The sequence below is a fragment of the Opisthocomus hoazin genome, chromosome 1 (assembly GCF_030867145.1).
Source record: "Opisthocomus hoazin isolate bOpiHoa1 chromosome 1, bOpiHoa1.hap1, whole genome shotgun sequence".
Lineage (NCBI taxonomy): Eukaryota > Metazoa > Chordata > Aves > Opisthocomiformes > Opisthocomidae > Opisthocomus > Opisthocomus hoazin.
The window spans coordinates 131,450,807-131,474,882 of record NC_134414.1 but is presented as its reverse complement, the minus strand read 5'-3'; the positions used below and the strand labels follow the sequence as shown (position 1 = coordinate 131,474,882).

Genomic DNA, 24,076 nt, shown 5'->3' with positions numbered 1-24,076 from the left:
AGGTACCCAAGCAGAAAAGGACACACGTCTAGCCATTAGTACCTCTTCAGGCCACAAACACTTTGGATTTGCTTGTTTAACCATAACATGTTTTTCTACTGGCAAATGACAATGTATGTATGTATGTATGTATGTTCACAAGTTCTCCATGTCTGAGCAAAAACCCAAACCAGAAAAGCCTGCCTAGAATAAAGTATTATTTACTATCTCCTACAATAAATCTAACTGCAACAGAAGTAAGCTTACTCACGTACTGCACCGGACATTTAAATATTGTCAGGCAAGCAAAAATAAGACATAACCATGTTTTTTTCTTCCCTTTTAAAAAAGTCATACAAGTGTGAAACTTTGAAAAGCTGACACATGCATATATCCCTCATGCCTTTACTGTGACTAAGACAGACACCAGTCCGATTTACAAATACTTCAGGATTTTGTGAAAACAAGATTAACATGGAAAACTGTTCTGCAGCTCAGTGACCTGCTGGAACCAACTCAATGCAACTGCTGCGCGTATATTCCTTCCCAGTAATGCAAGCCTGTAAGCCACCAAACAGGAAGGAAAATAAGACAAAACATCAGGGTTTATTGAATTTAATAACTAGTAATAGTTGGGACTGCTATTCTCTACTCTGTTCACTAACTTTTAAATAGGTGTCATTTAAATGTCTAGAATATCTTATTTCTCATGACTACTTGATCCAGTTCTCCAATCTGAAAGTCCTAACAACTGCTGCTGTTTGAAGCATCCAGAACTTTCCTTGCACATACTTTATAAAAACGGCATTTGCTAGTAGAAGCAAAGCTTTTAAAGTTTGGGGGAAACAGCCTTGGGGATTTCCCCATCTGAGAGCTTAAATTTTTATGAGTGAACCTAAAGGACTGCCAGACTTCTAAAGTGACAACACATTACGAAAAAGTTTCCTATGTGTTTTGCAAATTTGAAGTCAGCCACATTTCACAACTGACATCAGGGTTTTTAATATCAGCTCTAATGAAATATAATTCTCCAATGACATAGCTGTGAAGTACAGCATTTTCATTTCACTAGCTGGCAGAGAGGTTTTGGCCTTATTATGATTATTATTATTATTATTATTTCCTACGTAGAGCCAAAAGTGTTCTAGGCCCTGCACAGACATGTCTGAAGACAAGGCCTTTTCCTTTTATCTGCTGTAAACACTGAGACTGCGGGGTATTGAGCCTAACAGAACAGGTCAGATGCATTCTCACACGACTGCTACAGCCAAGTCATATGTTAGGACACAGGAATCTGAATACAGTGTCAGGAATAGCTTGCCTTCATCTTCTCTACAGTTTCACTTTCACTAAATCTCTTTGGATGTGATTGGACAGTTTCTGGTTCGGGAGAGTTTCATGGTTTTTTAAAAAAAACCTACAGTCAATGAAGAAATTCCTACCATCATCAAAACCCTGAGGGGAGCAGCGGGCAAGCTGAGGACTAAAAATTAGTGTTGTTTTTAAATCTGGTTCTTTTTGAGGTCACATTTCTTGTGCTGCATGAGAGAGTGGGATATTTATTTTAGGAGTACAGGTACACGCACAGCTCATGACAGTTTAATCAATAAAAATCAGAAAGCTCCCATTCTCAAATGACTGAACTAAGTACGTAACTCAGCAGAGCTCTTCCTTCCCCAAACTGACAATCCAAGAAGAGAAAAAGCCAGACTTCTCATTCCCTGAGGCCTACAACCCCTTGACCAAGATGAAATCAAAGCATGGCAGACAGCAGCTGGAAGGAGATCCTTGCCTACTCAGAAGCCCCAGAGTAGTTGGTAGGAGCACCTGACACAGGCACTTTTTTGAATTTCTTGTGGAGGCGAGCAATAGTAATGTTGTAGTCATCCCTTCACCTATGCATCCTGCTCAATGCACGCGTTTCTTCAGGACTCCTATGGTTTTACTTTGGGAAATCAATGTGCCTCAACTTGGCCATTCTCAAGACACTTGAAGGCTTTGGAGACTGCACACTGTGCTCTGGGAGAGATTAACAACCCTGGTGTCACCCAGGGCCTCCTCCACACAGATCCAGCTTCAGTTTAAGAGGGAATTTGAAAGAGGTATCTCATGGCACAGTACACAGTGACAAATCTACTCCTGACCTGACAAAACGTACACACAAAGAAGAAAAGGACAAGAGATCCTGACAAGTACGAAGGGGAAGCCACTTACTAATCTAAATGCAACATCTCCAAGTGGTGATCATGAGTAGAAAGCAGCAGAACACAGCATCTCCATCACCAGGCCAATGCATACACACTCAGCTTGGGTGGGAGAAAGAGTAAGAACCAGTATTTGGCATGTTAAATTGAGAGGTGGAGAGAAAAGCCTCCAAAAAACACACGGGACAGATGTCTGGCGAGAGTTAAAATCAAGGTTCATTTGTGGGGTGTTGGCCTCCTGTATAACTCTTGTGGTAACACCTTACTGGATTAATGAAACGTAAAAGTGGTAGATCAGTAGCAGCTTCCCCTTCAGACTGGACTCTGATCAAAGCAACTCAGAACGACAGCTCTTTTTGAGGCTACAGCAGAAGCTGAAACCATGTTTAATTTTTCTAGTTTGGGGGGCAGGTGAGGAGGGGAAGAGTCTGCATAATACATTATGGTGCAGCTTGCAGTAGTAGTGGTTGTCTCTTTTGGTGCTGTGGTTCATTTCCAAAAAGATAGCTGTGCAGGATGAAGTAAGTGTTACCCTTTGGTTTCTCTAGACTGCTGACAAACATTAGACTGGTCTCCAATGCTGACAGAATACAGAAGAGAAAAACACAGTGAATGATCTCCCAAAAATGGGCAAAAACTTTGGTTGTCTCTGGAGGATGCTCTGGAAAGACGTGGAGGATAAATTGGGTCTGGTAGTCTTATCCAGCTCCATGCAACCAAGCATAAATTAGCAACCACACAGAACTCCCCACCTCTGAGGGGCTGTTTGATGCTTGCAGGAAGAGACAGAACAGTAGGGGAAAATCTGCCATGCACGTCTGCTCTCTACAGATGCAAGAGACCACAGGCAGGATTCTCTAACATGCTTGCTGGAGGCTTTGCTTCAGATAGGAGAGAATAAAAACCCATGTAAGAATGGCAGGGTTTGGCCCATCATAAATGATGGCATTTATAATGGAGAACAGAGTGTCACTGGATGTCTGTTACAGACACTCATGGTTTGCTTTTCATGTCATGTAATGATGCTTTGTACTGAGATTTCATGCAGTAGTTCCTTAAATTAAGTAATTGCATTTCCTACTAGTTGACCATACCCAATAAGCTATTGTCCCACCAATCATTTTTTCATAATATTCTACCAGCATTTCTACTGCTATTTCTTAAGAGTTCTTGCCTCTATTAAAGGACAATGTGAGCCTGAAACCAACAAAATACTCTTCTCCAAAGACAACATCCCTTTCATCAGGCACTGAAGCAATAAATGGCTTAGGAAGGGGAAAAACTAGTTAGCTAGTTGCTAAAACTATCTAGAGCCCCTGCCTGTGAATTCAAAAAATACTATTTCTCACATGGCTCTAGAGCACAGTTATACTAAAACGGTATTAAAACATTTACATCTTCCACCCACACAAATGGAGCAGTCCCATCCTACCCCTCCACAACTTCCAGCCTCAAATATCCTGGCATAAAATGATCAGACAAAATAGGTGACTTATGTTTTTATTGGTTCCTCCAGACTATGACGACATTTCCTAAAGCACTGAGCCAGGAAACTATTAATGTCTCTGAAAAAGTGGAAAGGGTCAGGCTATTTCCAAGGGCATGTTTGCTAAGAAGCCTTTGTTGTAGATGTATAGGCCACTTAAGATTCGATTAATAATAACAAAAGTATTCAGCACTCACATAATATTTCTAGCTTTAAGGTATGTTATGAATGCATTTGTAACACCTCTTCGCCTTTCTGTGAATTAAAATGAAGAAGGTTAATCAGCTTGCCCAGGATTTTGTAAAGGAGTATATCCATTCCAAGATCAGAATTCCCTGCAGATCTGTACGTGCTCCCAATCTCAGGCTGTTACTGGAGAGAGAAACGGAAACAGTCTCAACTTATCAACTTTAAAAAAAGGAAGACCTCTAAGATTTTCTAGATTTATCTCAGCTGTGTTGGCCTGCATTTCACAGCAAAAGTCAGGTTAGGCATTTGCAGGTGGGGTCAGAGATTCCATAAAAAAGGCTCCGTGTGTTTTATATACAAGCACTAAACCAAACTCAACGGGTACTCTAACAGGAGCACAGCACACTGCACCCAAGATGACAGAAAGAGGGATCCTACGGAGGCTCCACAAAACCTTATTTTCTAGTGCATAATACCTGTACACACCTCTGTTTTCGCTCCTTTGTCAGTAGGTCTGGGAATTATCAGGGGAGACGCAAAGGACTTGCACAAAAGCCCTGGAAGTAAGGGTGCTCCAAAGGCACCGCCCGCTTCTTTCATGGCCGGATTAATTTCACCCACAAGCCCAGTTCTGATCCTGACTGCACTAGAGCACGCACAGAGGTCAGCTCCCTAACACAGGGGTGCAAAGCACGTTTAAACCTGACCTGCCTACAGCACACACAGTACGATACATTTGACACAGCAGAGAGTGCTGAGGCATCCTAAAAGCAGCACGAGTCTCTCTGCTCTTCCTGACTCCAGAACCTCGCCCATCTGTCACACCTTAGACGATCCCCATCCCGTCACACCACAAACGCTGCAGGTGAAAATCCCACTATTGCACAGTGCCATCTCCTGGGCAAGCCAGACTGGAAACTCTCCTCATGCCTCCCTTCTCTCTCGCCGCACCAGACGAGGTTTCGGGGTGGCCTCCCCGCAGGCCAGGCGTTACCGCTGGTCTCCGAAGGCAGGCCGGGAGTTGGCGGAATGAGGAGCAGACTGGTTTGCAGCTCCCACCACGAAGCGTGAGAGCCAGCAGCCCGCTCTCGGGAGAGGCCGTCTGTGCGCAGGCGAGCGCCATGCAGACCCACAGCATCAGGTTCACTCTGGGTTGCTGGCTAATCGCAAATTAGCAGTCAGGGCTTCCTTTCAACATCCAAACAGGAAATGGGAGTGGAGGAAGTGAAAGCTTAATAATTTCTTGCATGCTAACAAATTACACAAGCCACTCCAATACAAAAGTTTTGCTCAGTGAACTTAAACCTAGCACATTGTCTGCCCCAATAGCAGGCATTTATCTTTAAAACCAAGCTGCACATCTTGGAAAGAAAACACTGACGCAAATATTTCATTCACAACAGCTTCATTTCCAGGATAAGAGGACATCAAGCTATGGAATAAATTTGAGGATCCTACCTTATTGTAATCAGAAATCTTGAGATTACAATCCCCAAACCAGAGGTGGTAAATCTGGCACGTCTCTTGAAACATTCAGGGAAAAAAATCCCTAGCATTAGAAGGGTAACTCTTTAGTTATCACAGACTGTTAAATCCATAACGGTCCCTGCCAAAGGAGCAAGAAAATCAGATGTAATGTGTTCGCTCACTTTCATTCCACTATCTTCTAGGGCTACTGTCCACATTGGCTCTGTATATCTCCACAATATCTGCCTGGCCACACAGCAGAAGGACAGGAAAGCTGGGGAAGAAAGTCCCTGTGGGACGAGAAACTTTAAAGGCCTGAAGGGACAAAGGACTCACAGGCCTCCATGCCAAACCCAGCAAAGAACATCTCTCTCCATCTTCAGACCACCACATCACACCCCCTGGCAAAAGTGAAAAGCCTGGCCCACTACACACTCTTAACCTGGTGCTATCTTCACTGCAGGAGGAAGAAAAAAAGCTTTGTGCAACTGTTGAGTAACCCTCAAGAGTTCAAGACAGGTGAAAGGCCAGTCTCTTGGTTGCCTGGAGATACTAAACCAGTTTAGGGACAAAAGTAAGATGATTCATATGATTGTATGCAGACTGATGTTTTGAGGGAAAAAAAACCTGCCCCGGGACTACAAGGTAGAACTCCTTAGATTTATGGATGTGCCCAGAAAAAAAAAAAAGTCTTGAAGAATTGGTAAGACTCAACAGTTTAGAAAGAGATTATTTCAGTGGGTTGCATGGAGAACAGAACAAACGCAAAAGAATTTTGAAAAAAAAACAAATCTGCTGTCAGTATATCCAGTGCATAATCTTATTACGTCCTGGGGATGCAAACAAGAACAGACTACACGTAATGTAGATAGTTGCCATGGCCCACAATAAACTGGCTGGCGTAAATACGGAGCTAAAACTGCATGGGTGCATGCTCCACGTTGTGGAGTGTGAAGGTAGGTTTTTTCCCTAGTTTCTGCAGCAGAGACATGGGCAATTCTAGTCCCAGCGCAGCATTTACCACGAAGCGCTGCGTGCCATAAGCCACATCAATATACTTGTCACACTACGCACATGGCTGGAAATGCAGACCTTATGTGGACTCTGGTATGATTGCTCTGAGCAACAAAAAAAGGGGGGGGAAGTCTGTTTTACATGTGAACTTCCATCCCGGATCCTCCAGGGTCAGATCGTTTTCACAGTAGGCATTCCCTGTTTCCAAGGCGACAGAAAGCCGATCAGATATTTATTCAGCCTGGGTGTTGGACCACCCGTTAGCAAAAACTCTCCAGAACAAGAGTTTTGAAAGCTGGAAAACAATGACTGTGTAAGACTGTTGAGTTTGGTGGGTTTTTTGTTTGTTCCTTAAGACTTACTCATAGGTAGGTATTACCTCTTTCACTGGAAACACTGATACTCTTTCTAAAGGACTTCTATTGCTACCTTGCCCTGTAAGGTATCAACTGTACCCAAGCCTTTTCTTCTGTGGAGTCACTAACTATCTCACTCACTTTTTTTCTTAGGATGTTTGTATCCAGGGCAGCAATGCCACTTCCTACTACGTGAGAAACTCCATGATGACTTTGCAGGACTGCTACCTGTTCCGTTCCCAAAATGACATCGTCTGCCAGAACATTCAGGTTTCCAGCCTGTGATGCTCCAGCAGGTTAGTTGATCTTCACTTAACTTCTATAGTACCAAATGCTTTTCCTTGAGCCAGAGATATCCAGTTTTCCTTCCTTCTCCTCCCAGTGAGCAAGGTGAGAGTTTCCGGTCAAGGTTACATTGGTAAGGAGTGCTGAAGAGCTCATACCTGTTTAGCAGCTATGACTGTATCAACAGTCCACTGCCAATAAATGGAGGAGTGTGTCTGACAACTCTTAGTGAGAGACATATTATACTCAAGGCCCGCCTGGACAAGGTCCTGTGCAGGGTGACCCTGCTTCGGCAGGAGGGTTGGACTAGATGATCCACAGAGGTCCCTTCCAAACCCGAACATTCTGTGATTCTGTGATCTGTGTCCTCCTTGCCCTACATTCACACAACATCCAAGTTCACATGTTCCACTTGCTTAAGTGTCTAAAGGAAGATGTAGTTGTGACCAGTTTCTCTGGACCAGACACCAGGTAGCTGTTAAACAGTATCAAGAATGATTTCACCATGAGATACTTGTACTGGATGTCGCCCAAAACCTTTTAATATATTGCATATATCACTGTTTTGCTGCAATTGCTGTCTCAAAGCAAAGCGAGAACTTTGACAAATATATGCATGAGATCATCCAGATGAGGAGACTATATGTTTGCAGAGGTGTCGTAATACTCGACAAAATAGATTCTCTCTTTCAGTCTGTCTTCCAAAATAAAGATTTTCTTGGATGATGAACTTGGGGGTTCCCAGAGTTTTGTCCATGGAGGGCAACTTAATGTAGGACATCAGGCTAGGGGCTGCATAACAAAAAAAAAAAAAAAAAAAAAAAAAAAAAAATCAATCTGCATGACAGTCCAGAACAGCCACAATTTGAAAATCCTTCTGAGGGTTATACTTAGCAGCTTTCCAGGTCAGCCTCTGGGAACCCCTCACTCAGATGCTGAATTCTGTTGAGGAATATAATTGATCCTTGCGGGTTTTTTTCCTCCTCAAATACACATTTCTGAAGGTTTTCTTTCTTGTGATGAATACTGGGCTCTGTGTTATGCAAGCAGAAGACTGACAAGGCAAGAACAGACATGCTAACCTTTCAATTTATAATGTACTTGTAAACGCTTGTAAACTCAAAACAAATGATAGTCAATATTTATTGACAAGGCCTCCAGCTCTAGAAGCAGCTCACGCTATACTCAGGTGGTAGCGGAAGGGAAGGGGCTCTTACTGCTTAAATCTTCAGCTGACTTTTACAGTGTATTTTCATAGTCTGAAGGCTTGGAAAGGTAATGATGACTTTTAGTATTCTCTAGAATACGACTCTTATTATGGTCTTGTTGAGTTATTTGCATTACGTGGTTTCTCTGTGCCACAAACATACACAAAGAGGAAATACTTCTGCTTTGCATTATCTCTGCAAGACAGAGAGAGCCTACACAGCGAAGAGTAACAGCTGTGGAGACCTACTGCCCTGAAGGGTATCAGCCTCCATTCACATTTCAAGTGAAGGTGACAACTGTAAACTGCACCTAAGATTTGACCACACAACTATGCCAGTCAGATGACAATTCAATCACGGAAAAGTAAGATAAAGAAGATTTGAAGCTTACAGGCGTTCTCCTGTGCTTACACTTCCTGTGCATATTTTCAATGGCCTCTCATTCCCAGTTGCACACAGATTCACAAAATAAGAGATGCTAGCAACTTGCTCTCCAGTTTGCAGGGTTGGCAGGAAGGCTCACTCAGCCAGCACGCCTGCATCTGCAGCTTACTTAACTTCAGGCCAATTAACAGAGAACATCTTGAGGCACAGGCAGGTGTAAGAGAGAATTCCGTTCCACCAACAGAAACTACCTGAGGAACAAACTATCAGCCTTTCTCAGAAAACTTTCTGACTTCTAGTTCAGATGTTCTGAGGGGAAAAGCCACCAGTGAAATGAAGAAGTGAACAGATAAAAATCTCTGGAGCATCCTCTCTGCTCAGAGCTCAGAAGAGCTCTAAGCAGGGAGACCTGGTGTCCTCCCCACACTCCCCCGAGACGCCGGGGACTCCATCAGGGTGTGAGCTCCAGTCCTGAGCAAAATGTTTCTTTTGTTTCTGCTAGTCTGGCAGCCCTGCCAACAAACATCTCAAGTTCTGGGCAGGAAAGCATGTGTTGGGTCATGCACTCCTGTCATGCTGGATCACAGGGTGGTGCCTGCGGCTGGAGGACTGCGTGACAACAAGAACGGTGCTCTGCTATGGTTGGAGCACCCTTGTTAAAAGGTCTCCTGTCAGTAGCAGGCACGACTGACTGGCAGAGATCCAGCTTAAGTGGAGCAACCTCCTCTTTGCTCTCCATCATATGACAGGTATAGCTGGTCAAGAAATGAAGGCTCATGCTGCCCTAATACCTGCCCTGCCTCCTCACTGAGGAGAAGGAAAGCAGCTGCCTTCTGTTGCAAAACGGGTGCGATCCAGGTTAAGCTGGGGGGGAAAGTGAGGCCAAAGCCTCACGTGATGGTCTCGCATTCACCGCACGTACTCTGCCAGGTCTAGTCACCGAGTCAGACAACTCTCAGAAAGGTGTCCAGTCACACGAAACAGAAAAGCCCAAGAAATACCACTCGCTTCTAGCTGCAGATCAGACCGTGAGGACGTACCACACAGTCACGCAGCTGCAACAACGCGTATGCCGTGCAGCAGGTCTGCTACACTGCATCCAGCCAAGGAGGCTGCATCTGACGTGTGCTCTGTTTAAGAAATACAGTCCTCACTGTTTTCCGTGTTTTATCTCATTCTGATCATGAGTTAAACAAGCCTGTCAGCCTATTGTTCTTACCACGTGGTAAGTAACTAGCTACATGTAAACAAAACAATTAAGTTCCATGAGGAACTGCTTGCCATTCAAAGCTGAACTAAACACTGCATTTTGTTTCAGGAATCCAAATATGGTAAGTTACTGACAGTTAACTATGACTATGGGACTATCCACTGCGCAGAAAGGGTAAGCGGAACAGGCAGCACAAACTACGAAATTGCCCTTCTTCCTCTTTACCCTGTCATTAACCATCTGGAGACCCTGCTGGTCTCACTGCTAGCTGCCTCTTGCTGAGTATCACCTTAGCATAACTATCTCATGATAATGGGCACAATAGAGAGATAAACTTCATATGCTGGCACAGCTGGCTCTAAACCCCCAGCTCTGTTGCTACCCCTCCAGGAGAATACCTCTGAGTTGTCAACCTCTTAACATATTTGGCAGATAATTCATTAAGGGATCGCATGGCACACAAATACACATCAACTCCTTCTTTTCTTCTTAGCTGTATTCCTGTTGCATTTAAAAGTCCTAACCAAAATAAGACTGTCAACTTGCTGGACAGAATATGCATGGAGGAAGAATCAATCCCCTCCCAAAGTCTACAACACCAAAAGCCTGGATACTGTAAAACCAACACACACCCCCAACTCAAAAAAAACAGCTCTCCCACTGCTAATTTGTGTACCTGTTTAGCTTTGCAGGCTGAATATTCCTATTTTAAATATTCATAGAATGTAGAAATCTGAAATAGACAGGCTAGGGAAAAAAAAAAGAAATAAAACATTATTAAATGCATTGTGGGGGGCTAATAAAGGCATAAGGAAAAATGGATTCTGGTATAGCACCCACTGGAATGTCCACTTTTATATGTTAAATGTGCATGCTTTGCTCCTTTGCTATTGTCAGTTACAGACCTGCACCACAGCTCTGCTGTGTCTGTCATGGTGGGGCAGAAGCAACTGAGCTGAAGCAGACACGAGGGCTGAGGGAGGAAAACCAGGAGTAGAGGTGGGACAGGACACAGCAGGTTGGGTGCTGAGCCCTGAGACAGAGGGGTCCCAGCACACCAACAGGAATGACAGAGCTTGGAAGGTGACGGCAGCTTCCAGGAGAAGTTCACAAGGTTCACACTGGAAACCTGGGAGTTAAAGCCACACTCATGGTGGGTCTTCCCATTCCCATTAGTCACGCTCTCCCAACCAACTCTGCAATGTAGTATCTATGCTTGTGCTGCCTAGAAACATCCCAGCCTCCTGATGAAGTTACTAGATAAACTGTAAGCTTTGAAACACGGCTACACAAAGGTTATGAAAACAAACTATGGTCTATTTACTGTAGTACTGCAGCATATGTGTCTCCATCTCTGATGAAGGGTGAAAGACACCATTTTATGTAACAGAATGGCAAGGGCAGCCATTGGGAGGCTGAAATGGCCTGTTATGGTCGTATTATCCAAATGGCATATAGCTATGGGAGAGTGGGACATAGGCTATGGAAACGCTCTCTCCAGTGTATCAACAGAAGCAGCACAACTTGCACAAAAAACAGAAGCCAAGACACTCTATTTGGTTAGTTTTCTAAATCCTGGGTGCCAAAATGGGAGGGGAGGGGCAACCAGGATAAAAAAAGAAGATAGAAATAGTCTTAAATTTCTTCCTGAACATCACTCGCCATCGTAAATATTGCTGGCCATCAGATTATTACCACCTACCTTCTATATTCCTTGTAAATTTGTGGGCACACCTTCAAAGCTGCCCAAGTACAGTGGAGGCTTGCTGAGCATCCTGTTAGGAGGCAAGCACCAGGAACACACAGAAAAACAGTCAACTGGTTCTGAATCAGAAGAAGTCCACATCAAGTGCTGCTGCTCTGTCCCGCTTCTCTGTCCCTCAGGTTTTTACTCTTTGCCCACTGATGTGAATCCTTCATCCAGCAAACACAAAAACATCTAGAGTCCTTTCTCAGGACATATCTCAGGACATGGTGGCAAGGGATGCAGGCCTGAATTAGGGCTTGTTTGGAGGCACCTAGGGACCTGGAGACTTTGGGTCTCATCCTATGGCAAGATCAAGTTAACCCAGAAGAGTCAGAAACCTGTGAAGGGCTAGACTCCAAAGCCAGAGGGGGGTAGACCTGGGACAGACTGTAAGACAGTAGCTGGCTCCTAGCCTCAGTGAGACTGGTGTCTACACAAAGGTCCTATCCCTCTTGCAGCCAACACAGGAACAACAGGTGTGATCTGCAGCTGTCTTATAATGGTGTGATCACAGTATTAGAAATTCTGGTTGCGAAGCATTTGAGATTGGGAAGGAAAAGGAAAGCTGCTTCCAGACCCATGCAGAGACTAAAGAGATGCCAAAGCTCAAGCTTTCATCAAATGAGCACAACTACTTTCAGTAGGTTCTGCTTGTCCTTTGGGCAGTTTAGCATTCCTCCTTCCCAACATCTCATTTCAGAGAAAGCTATTGTAGGAGTGCAAGTGTACAGCATTCGGGATGCACTCTCCAAAATGTGCAAACGTAGTACAAGAGTTAGGTTCACCCTTATTCCTTAAAGACTGTATTTCTCTGCCTCCTCTAACCTCTGCGCCTTCTTTCAGTATCTTAATCTTAGCTCCATTAACCATATGCTCTGCCCTTTTCTGCTTTGCCTTTGCTCTCTCTAGTTTTCTTCTAAAACAGCCCTTCCTTCTTGCGTGTTGTTTCCCCACTAACACAACAAAAATCGTAACACTAATTTGATTTCACAGGTGTTGCAAAAGTAAAATCAGCTGTGCTCTCCCCACTTTTCCTTGCATTGACACTGTCCACAAGCCCTCTGTGACAAGGCCTGTTCAAATTTGAACTGTGCTTAGCAAAACAGCACCCAGATGATCTTGTCTGGCCCCTGAGGCACTTAAAAACACGAGTTGGTTAACTTGCTTCTGATACAGCCACCACCCTATTCCATCTTAGGATTTGAAGTTTTAGGTCAACATCATCCCCCAGCACAACACCTGATGCAATTTTCACCAAGGTCACTTTGACAGCAACTTTCAAGATGGTTGAGGAATTCCATCTCAGACCGCAGGCAAGAGGCAACACTTCTGTATCAGGAAAACTCTTCCAAGGTACAGAGAGAAAGGCCTCCAAATTCTGTCCTTACAAAAATAAGGCTGAGAGCTTACCCAGCCCTTGCCTCTGCAGCTGAGAAGGCTCCATAAGCACTTGCATACCATGGTGTTGAGCATGGCAGTAAAGCCTAGACAGATTGTTTACACAAGCTAGGACCTGGGCATCCTGTTTCTCACGGCACCATCACTGCTGCCAAACATTACAGTATAAATTTCCCACTGAATCTAAGCTGTGGTTGACAAATATCCAAAAAAAGAATAAAAATATTTATATCTTAAAACATGTTGACTGGGTAAACAAGATTGTAGCTGGGTCTCTGTTATGTCCTGCTTACCAATGCGCAGGCTGAAGCAGACATAAATGTTTACAGCAGTCACTGTTGTGTATGCATACATGCATGCCCTGTGGGCTGTCCTTCCCACCGCTGTGCCTGGCAGGAGAAGAGAAAGTGCTGGACAGGATGACAGGTGCCTGCTCATCCTTAGAAGAAAGTGACGATCCAAGTGCACTCAGCAAATGCTGAGCTGCTCAGCCAGCTGAAGCAAATCATTCATTCTTCTCCCAAGTAACTAGCAATAGGATGAGAGGCAATGGCCTCAAGTTGCATCAGGGGAGGTCTACATTGGATATTAGGAAAAATTTCTTTACTGAAAGAGTGGTCAGACATTGGAACAGGCTGCCCAGGGAGGTGTTGGAGTCACCATTCCTGGAGGTGTTCAAAAAACATGTAGATACGGCACTTCAGAACATGGTTTAGCAGGCATGGTGGTGCTGGGGTGACGGTTGGACTTGGTGATCTTAGAGGTCTTTTCCAACCTTGACGATTCTATGATTCTCACACTGTATGCAAACACTATGCACAGCTACAGGTAGAACTTTCAACTTTTCTTCATGTCCTGAAAGCCAGATGGACCCTGATTATGGCTACAGCATAATGCCTTTCACCATCCTTCATAACTGATTTTATGGAGACAATTTACTCTCTCAGACCATTATCTAAAACATAAATAAAACAATCATGACCAAAAATAACCAGTTAAAGCCAGGTTTGGTGACCAAAACTGACCTTCGTATTTAAAGGCATGTGCTTTTAATAACTCCACATCTTAGGAATATATTAGGGTTTTTTTAATTTACTTTTTAAACTGAAAATATATGACTAAAGGTCTCTAAGCCTATGTATATCCCACCTACCTGTATCTGGAATATCCTTCAAAACTCTTCAAAATGATAAGTGAAAATCCGTAACCTGCAGAAAGCTTGCAATATTTCCATCCCACGCAGAAAGTAACTTCTGTGCTTTAACTTTGGCAAGCAAACACAGGAAAGAACCATCCAAATAAAGATGCCGGCTGAGGGATGCTTATTTCAGTTAGCACCTTAAAGAATACAATGTTCTAACTTTAGGGGAATTCAATTTTTAAGAATAATTTTATGACTGATGTTGAGCATAAGAGCCCTGTTTCAGGTAAGCACCCAAGTCCACGCCTTGTCCAAGACTGAAGGTCTGACACATCCAGGCAGCAGATCTGGTTTCCAATACGGCCTTTGTATTTGCAGCCCAACCGTATACTGATGTATCACTCTACAGTACGGGAGCAGATCTGTTTTAAAGGTCCTAAAATCTGAAGTCCTTCTGAAATTAGCATTTGCCATCCTAGCGGAAGCAGATGAATTTATTCTGCAAATTCCTTCTTATAAAACAGCACCATTAATAGGAGACAACTTGCAATCTATTGAACTGTGATAAAGAGACTCAACAACAAAAATCAATTCAGTGCTACTGCGGTTGGTCTAGTTAATTCTTGTGGTTTTATCATTACTGTGTTTTCCTTCTTCCTTTAACTGGTTTTCTCCCCTTTCTTTACTGCCGGAGAGGCACAAACACACAGAATTTGCCTATCTAGCCATGCAGACACAGCAGTGGCAGAGGATATGCTTGAAGAATGCCTGAATCACCATTTAAAGAGGAAAAAAATGGATTCTTTTTCCCTTGGGTAGTCACAGCCGTTACTTGTAACAGGGATATGCAAAAAACATTAAGGCAGATGTATGAACTTTAAGCTGATGATATGCCGTAGTCCATTACATCTGAGGAAGTGTTGTTACAGGGAATGCTAGCGAGAGCATTTTGATATGGGCCACAGGACTGACTAACACCAGTTTCATTGCTTAATGTGGCATATTTTTCCTATTATGTAATGCTTATTGTAGGTATTATAATGATACATAGCTGAAAGCCATCAGTAAAGGCTTTCACAAGGGACGGCACAGCGAAAGCCGATACAATGATAAAGAGACAGAACTTGATTGTTTTTCCTTATACCCTTTTGTACCTTTTGGTGGCTGTTAAATCCGTACTTTCTGATCAGATCTCCTAACCTCACCTGCCACCTTTATGATACCATTTCTCAGATCAAATTTAGAAACCAGCTGCTGGGAAAAGGGCTGCAGTCACATCACGTGTGGAAGGTCACTAAATAAGGAGGTGGGGGAGAGGAGATCTCTGCCAGGTCGCTTCACATCATTACATGCTGTACAAGCACCATCTTTCGCAGGATGACTTCTTTCAGCACGTGCAGATTCCAAAATGGTTAGAAAACAGACTAACTAGATGGGGTAATTAAGGGGAAACCTCACAAAATACAAAGTGATATTAGATGGCCTTTTATTGACTATGCCTAATTTAAAGTTTATATGTCATCAGGGCAGACTTGCAGAAATCCTCACGAATGCAGTGTAATCAAGCTCTTATTAAAACTAGTCAGACTTTTTCACCACCAAAGCCAAGACTTCATTAGGAACCCTTCTCTGGTTACTCTGTTTAACTTTCTACATTTACAGAACTCTGTCACAGTTACTTCTTAAAGATTTGAGACTGAATTAACCGACACCTTCCAGGGGGCTATTTGTCACCAAGAAAATTTGGATAGTTTAGGTTATTCAGATCTTTTTTCTTTTGAGACATTTCAACTGCGCTGACGATGCAAAACAGATGAAAAACAACTTCTTCCAATCCCAACTTCAGATACTATAATTGTATTAAATGATCATTTAATTATTAAAAGCAGTAGAGTGCAATGCAAATGAAAGTTCAGAAAGTAAACAGCTTAATGTCTCAAAATCCCTTCTGCCACTGAAAGACTGCAGAGGTCTAAGAATCCACACCAAGTGGAATTTTAATACCCTAAACAGGTCTGATTTATTATTAAAAATTAATGTGAAATTAAACGACTGAGCACTACTTCAAAGCAGCTGGCTATACAGTTACTCCTTCAGTGTATTAATAAACCTATTTCCTGGCCAAATATTCTAAATTCAATACAATATTGTCACAAACTGCAGAATTGCCTGCACAAGTCTGCCTATCACTTCTTTAAAATACCACAATGAAGAGATGCTTATTCTAACCTCACTGGGCAAAATATAATTTTGGAACCCCTATAATTCCATGGTGAAATCATCACAATTGGTCCAAAAATGTAGTATTTTAAAATTTAATAGCTCATATTTTGGGGAATAAAATATTTGCATCTTGCAAAGGGAGAGACAAGCAGTTCAAGTCTGTTTGTCCTAAAAAACAAGTTTGTCACATAATAGGAAGAAAAAAAAAAATCCACCAGCTGCCTATACCAAATGAAACAACCAACTACAAGACCCAGTCCATTTTGGCACCTGGTCACTTTTGACAGTCAAGCATACACAGTGTGCAAGGTATAGGCTGAAGACATAAGAAGCTGCACATTGTCCCATACGGTGGAAAAAGGATAAGACCTAGAAGCAAAACTGTGTGGTCATAGTAGGCCCATACACTCATCGGTTCCAGGTGACTCCTCTCCTTGGTTTGCCTCCTCAGCGCCTTCTGGGCCACTAGAAGGCAAGTTCCTTCAAGCAGAGATCTCGGTAAGGTCATCCCAAACATCAAAGGCAGCAACAAAGATGACACACAAACAAATATGAGAGAAGGACATAAAAGAAGATGAGTCTGGAGCAGCTGTAATAAAGCTGAATAAAGGAAGCAAGACTGAGGCTGGGCAGACAGTAGGAGATCAGAGAAAGAAATGCTGGCAGATTAGCATCAAGCTGAGCAGTGAAAGCAAAAAAGGAAGATTCGCTCTTGCTCTCCCCTGGAGCAGAAAAGCAGTCAAGCTAGAGAGGAAGAACTTAGTGAAAGAAAATAACTGTCATTATAATATTAGCCTTGCCAAACTCTACAGTCCCTTAAAACAGACAAAATCGGTGCCCAAGACAAGAAATGAACAGGAAACACGTAGTATTTATCTGGCAGCCAATACTGAGCGAGCATGCAGGGTAAAATGACTGTAGAATTCTGTCCCCGTATGAATGTAATAAGAGAAGTTGGAAACAAGGATAAACCTGAAGATGTTGCAAGCGTGAGGAGAATACAGAGCTCCCGTTGCATGTAGGCAACTAAGATGGGTCCAAAGACATGTCTAAACTGGAGACACTGCAATAGCTCTGTGATGGTCAGGTATGGGAACAGCCCAGCTGTGACTACAAGAACACAGTGCAGTTTATTAGCTCATAACCTATCAAGCTTGCTAGCAATCCTCATCTGGCAACAGTGACTCTCTCACAGTAGCAAAAATATAGTGTAAGAGTATGGGTAACTTACTGCCGTGGAGGATGAACAAGATCCCTCCATCCCCGTGACAATTTTTTTGAGAACAGAAACAGCTCCCAGTTAGGCAGAATCAGAAAACTGCATCTCTTCAATTCAGTCCGTGAAGTTTGACAACAGATATCAAGCATAAGCTTTAAACAGGGGTTTACATATCTGAACTCTACATATACAAGAACAAAAAAAAAATTTTGGCTGGAAATGATTCTGGAGTTGCTGAAAACAAGGGATACAGCAACCCTGAGCTACAAAATCATTCACTGATTTTTCACATCTGTCACTCAGGAACAAACTAGACCTCAGGCCTGCAAACTAAAACCCTTGTCTTAGTTTCTGCGTCTCTTTTTTTCTAGGGTAAGAATTCTATCCACCCAGGCATTAAAACAGGATTGCATTTTAAAGTCAAATTAGTACCAAAACTAATTCCGGATCAATGTGCTTCAGTCAGGAAGTCATTTGTTCTTTCTGTTCACTCAGTCCTTCTCCAAGCAACTACACGATGCCTAACACAGCGGGTTTGGTAGCATGGAAAGCCACACAGTAGGAGCTTGTCTCAAACCAACCAGCTTCAGCTCAAGTACAAGACCAGATCTTTACACAACAGTAACTACTTCAATAAATTCAGGATAGTGGTCAAGTCCAACCAGGGCATGAAATTCCCGCATTTATATGAAGCCCCTGATTAACGTCTTACCATGTCCAAGTACTTTTAATAAAGGCAGGAACTGAGTACATGGAACTTGGCATCTGGGTAAATGATGCCTGTGTATAAAATGCAGATTGCATCCCATACGTGCTACAAACAATGTCATCAGCCAGTACTGATTTTTGCTGTGCTTGAAGTTTAGGTAAATCCAATCTCTATTTACCTACTTCATGGCTGAGAAGAGATCAAATCTAGCTGAAGATTTTAAGACAAAAGAGTATCAGATGTAGACAGGAGAGCTAGAGACCCCCACATGACACAGATGTAATTTGTGCAATTTGTGCCATGGAAGCCCAGAGAGAATTTATGGGTCAGGCTGCCTGTGGCTCTCTGCACAGGCTTTTGTGCATGAACAACATTTTAATAAACACTGTGCCCGTGCCCTAAGCAATTACACAGGCATCCTCAGAACTACTGGAAGACAAAACTGACAGAAAAATGAATCATGACCCCAAAGGTGCAGTGTCACAGAGCTGGCAGAAAGCTGAACCATGATTTCAATTTCGCTCCTAACTGGACAGCGTAATACAGCTCCTGTCCAACCTATGCATCTTAACAAAAAAGTAAAAACCTGCACCAGAATGTAAGCACTACTTCAACAGATGCTGTATTAAACCACATCATGGTCTGAAATACATCTGTTCTGCAAGTGAGAGAGGGAATGCAACAATCAGCCTGAGGGTACACGCCAGTTTTTCTTCGTTGACTTTTGTTCATGAAGCCTTGCATCTTTCCACTGTCTCAACATTTTAGGCAGTTTCCATCATCCTCCACAAAGAGAATTATTTGGACCTGTAGATGTTCGTGTTTTAACATACAGTTAAAATGTTGAACTGAAGTGAATTAAAAAGCAGCTACTTTATACTGTGGATGATGTGGTGCACGGTCAAATATGAAGCATATCGGTGAGTCTTATTTTCCAATGTAAAAGCTTGGTCTGCATAGGAATGCAGAATCCAAGCCCAAGTATTTTAGGGAGCTATTCAATTACAGAAGACAGACATTCTATACTTCTCTGTTATGGGGGTTGAAAAAGTGCCAGTAAACTTCTGTGCTGTTCTACCTTGTGAGGACGACACATTGCAGTCATATTAGAAATGTACCAACCGAATTTAGGAGCAGTCCTTGCAGTTTAACTCCATAACGCATTAGACTGAAAGAACATATGTTTTCAACTCCTATGCAGGCATTTGTAGTAGTTTTAAAAGGGATGAAAATGTCCTGATAGCTTGCTCCTGAGCTGCTACGATGCAACTCAAGCACAAAGTCATTAAAATTTGATGTCAAGAAGTGGACATTTTGTAATTTTAACTGTTTCTTAATTAGAGTAGAGACCACAGTGCATGTGTGGTTTATAATACTGCATAACACAAACAGCGTTCATTTTAACAATTGTCTAAATGCACATTTAAACAGTCAATATATTGCATCAAGTATTATCATGTCCAATTAAAAAAAAGTAATTTAAAAGCACTCAAATGTAGTTATAGTAGGAAAGCCACAATAACATATTTAAGTCATGCAGGAAGTCTAATCTGAACCAGGTGGAGAGAACATCAGTCCCAGAATGTCTTCACTCTGTGAGTTTATATTAAAAGTTGGCAGAGGGATTAAAAAAAGAGATGAGACCAAATCTTCACCTAAATTCAACAAAAGAATTTTTTTAGAGAAACACACGGGCAGAATTCATGGTAGTGCAGAAGACAGTGAGGACAGGCCGACCAACTTTGTCTCAATGTACTGCTCCAAATTCAGCTTTTGGGAACTGTCCACCAAAGACAGAGCTCTCTTCCTGCCTCCTCCTTTTTGCCAAATGCTGATGGTGTGAGGGCAGGACAGGGAGAGATGAGAAAGATCCTAGAGAAGGGAGCTTCCAACCATATCCTATTCTGGTTTCTACTACTGTGTAGTAGACTTAAAGTTTTTAAACTTTATTTAATGTATCTCGTATTATCATATACATATATCTCATATGCATTATTAGTATGCATGATATCATCACGTTTCCCCTGCTTGTCTCAAAACCTCTCAATGTATGTTCCCTCACGCTTTCTGTGCCTCTGTGCCCAGTTCCACTGAGCTGTGTAATATAAGCTAGAAATTTCATTTTTCTCATGCTCACAGACTCTTTTATTTCTCCTTTGTGTTCATGCACTGTTTCCTATTTTTCCTTAAAAATAAAAAAAATTACAATAGACTTTCCTCCTCTTCTCTTTCTACCCACACACTAAAGAGGTACCTTCACCTCTTACATGTAGGAGCAGATGACATAAAATTAAAGGACTCAGTATTCTGCTTCTGACACAGGTGACAGCTGAACTATTGTAACCTTTGTTCTCTAGACGGAAGCTGTAGAGGCCTCAGCTCATACTTCACAGCCCCCTCCCCCCCTTTTTTTGAGAGAGAAAGAAATCTATAGCTCACCAGCAGTGTCAGGGAAGTCAGCTCACTCTTAGAGGGTGAGGAAGAACCACAGGTCAAAAAACTACCACCAGTGACAACCCATGACCAAGCAACAAAAGTACAAATAAGAGTAGGCTGGAAAAGTCTGGAATTTGGAAGAGTCAGAAAAGCAAAGAAGGAAAAAAAAAATTTAGGACAGAGGATCACAACTGAAGGGAGACAGAGACACATGGCAACATTGAGCAGTACAGCCCATGGGAGATCACCAACTCTGGGATTAAATCCCACAAAAGCTTCCAGAACACATTCAGGCCTGTTCTGCAAACTTGACAGGCATATGGGAATTATGAATATGAATAAATATGTTATTGAAGCAGCTGCTTACTTAAGTACAAGATCAGGAGAGACAGCAGTCAAATGCCTGCCAACAAAAATGGCAGGCTTCTCCAGCAGGAAGAATATTGCAACCTTAAAAAAAAAACCCTAAGGTTGAAGTGTCTGATTTTCTTCTAGGTATCCAATGGGAGCAAAAAACATAGGATGACAGGGCTGTTGCAGCATTTGGGGCTGGAAAGCAAAGCAGAGTTGTGATAGTTTTACTCTAGTTTTACATGTGCAGTATGCAGAATTGACTGAAAATATCTAGGAAATCATGCCTGTTGCATTCTGGAGATTAGGCTCAGGCAAAGGCTTTATTCTGGCTGCCAGCATTTGAATAGTTTTGAGACATTTCAGAGGATTATGTGATTCCAGCAGAGATTTTTTTTTTAAAAAAAAAAAACCACAAAAACAACTATTGGGTGCTTTTACTAGATGGTGAGTACAGTCAGGCTTTGTTTGAGAAAGCACTGCTTAGTCTGAAATAAGAAGGATCCAGACAAAATGCTTCATCAGTTCACTGCCTCCTAACAAGATCTTCACTTAGGAGCTCTAGGTTCTCATCTACCCATTGTTTTCAGTAAATCCAACTTGAAAGAGATGTCAGAAGAACCTAACTGGGAGCAAAAGTTGTTAGCTAAATTGGCAGGGCATGGGTGATGTTAAATGGAGAGTCATTCCAGGACAAAGCAGTGTCTCAAAACCTTGCACCTAGATTCTGAGCTGTGAGTATTGTCTGCCCTCAGTGTGACCGGAGTCTCAAGCAGAAGTGACGAGGGAACTGCTGCTTGCTCTCACTTACCTGAGCAGGATGCTTACTATGTACAAAAGGAGAGTCACAAGCACTACATGGGGCATGCTCATGTTTTTGGCCAAGAGGAAATTAGATGAACAAGAGATGACAATCTATGTGATTAAAAAAACTGCACAACCCCTGCATTCCCTCTGTGAGTGGTGATGACTGGATGGCTCCAGTATTCCAACCTAAATCGAACAAAAGCATCTGCAAAACTGGTATGAGACCACAACATTTACTTCACTGGAGACACACAGCAGTCACCGGCTATAGAAATCACAGATTGTCCCTTTTTCCTTTCTTTTTTTTTGGTCAAAAATTGGAAATAGTGACTCACCAGCTCTGCATCATACAAGTCCTACCCCCCGCAAGGAAGTTTAATCATTCGCAGCCACTCCCATCACATTGCAGTCAGTTGAAAAGGTTTCAGTTTTTGAAGAAAACTTGTGATTTTCCTAACATTTTCTTCTCATACTGAAGCAAGCCATTTAAATCTTTCTACTTTTCTCTCTACTTTATTACATGCTCCAGTACACCAAGCAGTCTGAACACAGGGAAATGGATTAGATAAATAGAAATATTTTTGTTATGACCTAATTTAAGGATGTTAAAAATAATATGACTACTTCAAAAACTGCAAGGCATCAAAAGGCTTAGAAATATTGCGGAGACATGAGAGTGCAAGATATCTGGCAAGTATCGATAGAGTAACATTCAACTCGAATGAGAAACAGAAGGCATTCAGAGACACATGGTTACCATTCACATAAATTTACAACCAGGGCATTTCTGTTACTGTAATACTCTTTGTACCAGGAGCCATATGCAATGGCTTGCTCTTTTATGTGCTATGTCCGTTTATGTCATATTGGCAAAAATTAAAGAAAGGTTTGAATCTGGAATTCGCTGGCTGCCAGTACAATGTAAGAGACGAAGGTAATACAGTTTCTGCTCTTTGTAAAAGAAATCAACAGCCCTAGAAGGAATCACGCAGCTTTTACAAACTTCACAGTAAGTGATGGAAGAGATGGCTAGGAGACAAAAATATACTTACCCCATCCTACATGCAGTTAACACCAGTCTAGTACAGTTCAAAACACACCTTTAAGAAAGCTGCCTACAGTTTCTATCAAACTAATGCATGCACTGCTTCCTTGATTATGGTGAAAGTTCATTTGTGCATTTGCACTAGCACTGAAACTTCATTAGCATTATGGCCTGTTTTAGAGGATACCTCTAGTAAGCCCCTTTCTATCACACAGTTGATGGTTTTCTGGTTCCTTGAACAGAAATTTAAAATGAACAGTGCAAAATACAGTCACCAAAGCAGACCCACAATACCATCTGTATTGCAATTCCTTCATTAGTTTTACCGTTTATATTATCTTCCACACTACTTTCTTTCTTAGAGAAGCACTTATTACTCAGGCTGCTGTGATGCCTAAAACCCCAAATTATAAATAGCAACAACTTCTCCTTATCAGGCAATATGCGTCCAGGACCCCAAACATGGTGAAGCAACTAATAAACTGGAGAAACAATGAGTTATAAGCAAAAATATTCCAACTCTTATCACAAACTGTATTTCCAAAGGGTGTCTGCCTCTACCTGTACACCATATTGACATTGTTAAGATATCATGGGAAGAACTCCTCAGACACATGCTGTTCAGCTCAGTCCTTTGATTCTTGGGTATGACGCCCAACCTCCTCAAATCATTCTTTACTTCCTGGGTTGCCAGGTTTGTGGCTCCTCCTAAAGGCATTTACTTCAAGGGAAGAAAAATCCTATACCTAAATCCATAGGAAACAGCACTGCCATAACCGTAACCCAAGCTGACTTCACCTCTTGCTGCTCCTTTAAATTCCACTGTGTGCGTCCGCGTCTTCCTGTTACCTCTTGTGCTCTGTTGTCCCCTCTATGCGGGTATTTGCACAGCCCAATACAGCACTGTAAATCCCTGAATCCAAGTCAGTTTGTAGCACATCTACACAAATACAACACACAAGTATAACATACAGCAATAGCACACTTCTGTTTCCAGTGTCCAGGTGGGTAAGCTCGCTCAAAACTAGGTGAGGTATTTCTGCACAACTTTGCACACCATACTATGGAATCAGGCTCTCTAAACAAGAAATAGTCTTTCTGTTGTTTGCATAAAGCACCTTGTTTAACATCAAGACTCAGAAGTGAAGCCCCTAGGTACTGCACAATAATAAACAGTAGCAACAGAGCCCTCTTATATGTTCCTAAAAACCACAAGTA

General features: G+C 42.3%; 2 protein-coding genes across 2 annotated transcripts in view; one reads left to right on the top strand and one right to left on the bottom strand.

The window, feature by feature from the left end:
• The window catches only part of CMSS1 (cms1 ribosomal small subunit homolog), a 243,318-nt gene that overhangs the window by 76,785 nt on the left and 142,457 nt on the right, over nucleotides 1-24,076 (bottom strand). The gene's annotated exons all lie outside the window — the stretch shown is intronic.
• The window catches only part of FILIP1L (filamin A interacting protein 1 like), a 208,078-nt gene that overhangs the window by 43,361 nt on the left and 140,641 nt on the right, over nucleotides 1-24,076 (top strand). Inside the window, exon 2 of the mRNA XM_075436083.1 lies at nucleotides 6,849-6,991. Within this exon, the coding sequence (XP_075292198.1) occupies nucleotides 6,980-6,991 (12 nt within the window). The 5' untranslated portion in view covers nucleotides 6,849-6,979. The remainder of the gene's footprint in view (nucleotides 1-6,848; nucleotides 6,992-24,076) is intronic.